Below are 4,745 nucleotides of genomic sequence, written 5' to 3'. Positions count from 1 at the left end.
ACACTCATGTACAAGTGTACTCAGTTGGGTGACTGGCTGCTGTGTTCGATTCCCGCGCCAGTTAAAAAAGGCATTTTCTGAGTAAAATGAGCATTATTATCCCGGAATCAGGAAGTTCAGCGATGTTTCACCCCGCGGTGTCCTCCGCCTGACCTCTCTCCGGTCTCTGTCGGCTGCCGTCCCATCGGATTCGGAGCGTGAGGGAATAGAGTATGCACCTGTGTTTGCGCACACACTTGTGCACAATATCTCCTGCTTAGTGGGCTAGTCAAGTCAGATAAACTAGCCACTATTATCGAAGTTGATCGGAAGTTTTATATTTTGTACGTAGCCTGTTGCCTACGGACAAACGTCTGTTGCTGTCATTTCTAGAACTTCAAAATGTAACCAACATTACTTGAGCCCGGTGTCCTATGACTTGGCCCTGGATTCAGTGTCTTTGTACTTCCGTGGACTCATTCAAATTATCAGGAAGATTCAAATTAATTATGATTTAAGTTCAGACAATGGACAAATAAAATAACTACGTGTAAATGCAACAAAGTGCAACATAGTGCACCGGGCGTGCGCGTCTACTGCACGAGAAGACAACAAAGACGTGCAGCCGGAATCACATGTTGTACGATGTCCAATTATTTGCTGAAGTAATGAGACCTAATTACATTACACGGCGGCGGCTAATGAGCGGGCGCTCCTAATGACGTCCCTGCCGCGGCCGGGTGACCTCTGTGGATGTACCACGTACCGCGCATGGCTAACCACGCCCCGACCGTAACTTTTGTACCCACATAATAATTGTTTCCTACACATTTTTTCCTCTACTTAACTAAATCTAATCTGGTTTTATATACAAGACACTGAAATAAAACAGGATGCTCCCTATAAGCTGGGTTCAGAGAAGAAAGTGATGTATCAGACACAGTGACCCGAGTAGTCGAGTTGAAGTGGCGACGGGTGGGCCACGCTGGCCGCATACATAGCACGTGACCCGTAGTACGAGTCGTGGACTCGTGATCGACTCGGATCGTGGAAATGATCCAATGCCGAGTTTTGGCAGACCGCGGATAGAATGGAAATATGAGATGAAGAAGGTGTCTGAATAAAATTGGATGATAACAAACAAAAGTAGAACAAAGTGAGAAGGTTTGATGAACGCTTGAGATGATGATGACATGTGGTATCATGATAGTAACCAGGTGGAGCGTTGCTTTGGCAAACGTAGTTTGTTTGCCTGATGGTACGCAATTGGCCCCACCTAGGGGCGTCTGAAGCTCCTGAGGACATACTTTAAGTGCATTGCCTGCCTTTTGGGGTTAGGGATGGATTGAAGATTCAGAGAGTGGGGAGTGGCCCTCTGATAATCTCACTCACGTTATTTTTCTATGATTCTGTGGCAAGTATGGCTCTCCAACACGTAAGAAGAATCCAATCCAATACCGATATCAGTCTGTTTATATAATCAGAAGGAAGGTTCAGATTTTCAATATAATTAAAATTGATGTTTATAAAATTATACACCTGGCGACCTAGCCTTATTGAAAATGAAATGAGGTGCATGCTTACTATGTAAACCAAACAAAGCAGAAATGTATGTGATCAGGCGAGCTCCTCCTCCGTGATGACAGACATTAGCTCGCGTCGCGGCGCTATATAGCGTGCGCCGGCGCCGGACGCGCACTCACACACACACCGCCGCCGCCATGCTGCTGTTGCTGCGCGCGCTGCCGCTGCTGGCCGCCGTGCTGCCGCTGCGCGCCGACGTCAACGTCATGAAGGACGTCACTCTCGGCTTCGGACAGGCGCTCGACAAGTGTCGCCAGGAGGTCATCACTGTTCGCAGAAACAAAATCACAAGTAGCCACATGACCCGTAAAAAATAATAAAAAAAAAATATCTTTCAGAGTCAACTGACGGAGGAGAAGATGGAAGAATTCTTCCACTTCTGGCGTGATGACTTCAAGTTCGAGCACCGCGAGCTGGGCTGCGCCATCCAGTGCATGAGCCGGCACTTCAACCTGCTCACCGACTCCAGCCGCATGCACCACGAGAACACCGAGCAGTTCATCCAGTCCTTCCCCAACGGTAAGCACTAGTCTGTGTGACGCCGGAGTCGCGGGCGGCGCGGCGGTGTCGGTGTACTAGCGCGGTGTGTGTGCAGGCGAGGTGCTGGCGCGGCACATGGTGGAGCTGATCCACGCGTGCGAGAAGCAGCACGACCACGAGGAGGACCACTGCTGGCGCATCCTGCACGTGGCGGAGTGCTTCAAGCAGGCGTGCGTGCAGCGCGGCGTCGCGCCCTCCATGGAGATGATGATGACCGAGTTCATCATGGAGGCGGAGGCGCGCTGACCTGCTGTCTCACCCACCGGTACCACATACTTACTAGGCACGGAAACATGTGTAGCAATAAGACGACTCTTAGATACATAATGAAGTATGTATTATAGTTAGTAATGTAAGTACCCAGTTGTAGGGGCCGCGGAATACGGCAACCGATTTACTTCACGACTTAAGCTTGCAAATGGATCTGACTATTAGCTTTAAGGTTGATATTTATAGTTAAGTAATGATAACAATATTTGATTATTTATTAAATAAACATTAAGTCCATGAGTATGACATTTCAGTCACCAATCTGGTTCTGGAGTCATTAAAGTTATAAGTATAAACTGAAATCAGAGTGTTATTAATTTATTTATAACTATATTTTTTTATTTATAAATTCATATTTTTTTACGAAATCTAAAATCGAAGTGGCCTTTAGATTTACTCTGGTTCTGATGTCGGTCCACCTCAATCTATTGCTGTCCACTACTTAACAAAGGCCTCTTCTCACACGGAGAAAGAATGAACGTTTATCACCACAGCTGATTAGCGATTTCAAACTTATAATTGGAAATTATAAACCCAGGTTTCCTGCTGATGTTTTAATGTTTTCCTTCACTGTATGTCACTAGTGTAAACATAATCTGACCAGGTTTCAACCCGTAACCTTATGCATGAGAAGTTATAAACAACCACCACCACATGGGGCCCTGCCTCACTTTGGTAGGGGGCCCTTGTACCGGAGGACACACTCACTCGGGAACAACATGAGCGGGAGTAGGCGATAGCGTAGTGTGCTATGCGCGCCATTCGAGGAAGATATACCGCAAACATAGCGGCAGCTCGAGTCCTAGAGTCCAGCACCCCTCCTGTCGATGTCGTGAGGAACAAAAATCGCGTGACCCCACACGCCTCATTTAGCTTAGTCGCCTCGGGCCCCTGACGGGCCTAGTCCGCCCAAAGTAAATGCGGATCTACTAAAAGGGTTCAAACATAACGTACGGGAATAGTTACAAAACAAAATCCTCAAAGTCTTTAGTACTTTCCACGTACAATAGTTGGAACTCGCTGTATGCAGCTGCAGCTTAGCGGTTGTGCAAGTGCAGGTACCATGTGTTTCTGACACCATTTTAGTGACGGAGGATAATGTGCCGGTGTGCCCTCTTTTCAATCATCAGGATACAGGTTCGAAACCTGATGAGTATCATTGTAATTATTACAACTTAGGTTTATGTAAGGTAACCTAACCAAATAAGGCCTACCTTATTTTTATTACCGCCTAGCTCGTAGGTTTAAAATGACAATGGGCTGATAATTTCAAAAACTTATATTTATTTATTAAACTTTGTAATAATGGAATCAAAATGTCTTTAGAAACAAAAATTACAATTTTGTAAATACAAATAGCTAAAGTGTCACTTTGGCCTTATTGGGAACCCTATGTCTTAATAAGGCCTCAATAAAAACTAGTAAGTATTCAACTTCTTAATTATAATAAAACTTTGTCAATGCTTATAATAAATGTAATGAGATCTTATTAATTAATTTTGGTCATTATACATCAGGCTCAATGAGTTTCTCATCATGTAATACCCAAGTAACATCTTTGAAGTCATCGGTACCCCAGCATCAATCAAACGAATGAGTATAACTTCTTGTTCTATAGCCAATTCAGCGACCGACCTAGCTTTCGTGTAGTCAAACCACTCTTTAGATGGTGCGTACTTCTTTGGAAGCTATATTTGGCTGCAGCAGCCTACCGGGTAAAACAGGGTGCATAAAATTCGAAGGGTGAATAGATACTATGAAGAATTTCCCGATATCCATTCACCGCTTTTCTGTATCTATTCACCCCGTTTACCCCTTTCTACCATTTTAACAGCGTTTTCCATCTTTTGCAAAATCCATTGGCGTTCTTTTTGACAGAAGCTGGTGATCCGTTTTCTATGAAATTACTGAAAAACAACTATGCCGTAATAAGGCCTACACGTTTTTTTTGTAGGCTTTATTAGGGCATGGCACATAGGTAAACAAAACAACGATTATATGAAATACACCGATATTATAGGTATTTCACTTATGTGAGGAGATGGCTAAAGGTATAATTGTCATACAGACAAAACACGGCACGTCGTATATTGATAAATATAAAAATACTAACAGTTTACGCTACTCGAATTTTATAAAAACTAAAGTGCGCTCCACGTCGTGATTGTTTTCGACTGTAGGTTCCAACATAATCGCGGCACGGGTTGCTTGCTGTGCTCAAATTAGTTAAGTAATGTGCATGCACACTTCTAAAAACTTTGGCGATCATTTGAAATCGGGAAGAGGGAAATTTTCAAAATAGGCTTTATTGGGGCATAGGCCTTATTTGGTTAGGTTACTATACCTACTTTCTCAGCGAATCAAGTAAAAAA

The 4,745-nt window shown here is 44.1% G+C and overlaps 1 protein-coding gene across 1 annotated transcript; it reads left to right on the top strand.

Annotated features, from left to right (window-relative positions):
* The first annotated feature begins 1,660 nt into the window (after window positions 1-1,660).
* Window positions 1,661-2,675, top strand: LOC118266015 (general odorant-binding protein 1). Its single transcript, XM_035579351.2, has 3 exons — window positions 1,661-1,823; window positions 1,902-2,082; window positions 2,159-2,675. Exons 1-3 carry the CDS (start codon window positions 1,701-1,703, stop codon window positions 2,347-2,349), a joined length of 495 nt encoding a protein of 164 aa, XP_035435244.1. The 5' UTR covers window positions 1,661-1,700; the 3' UTR covers window positions 2,350-2,675.
* The last annotated feature ends 2,070 nt before the right edge of the window (window positions 2,676-4,745 follow it).

This window comes from Spodoptera frugiperda, chromosome 7 (genome assembly GCF_023101765.2).
Source record: "Spodoptera frugiperda isolate SF20-4 chromosome 7, AGI-APGP_CSIRO_Sfru_2.0, whole genome shotgun sequence".
Lineage (NCBI taxonomy): Eukaryota > Metazoa > Arthropoda > Insecta > Lepidoptera > Noctuidae > Spodoptera > Spodoptera frugiperda.
This window is presented reverse-complemented; position numbering and strand designations above follow the sequence as displayed.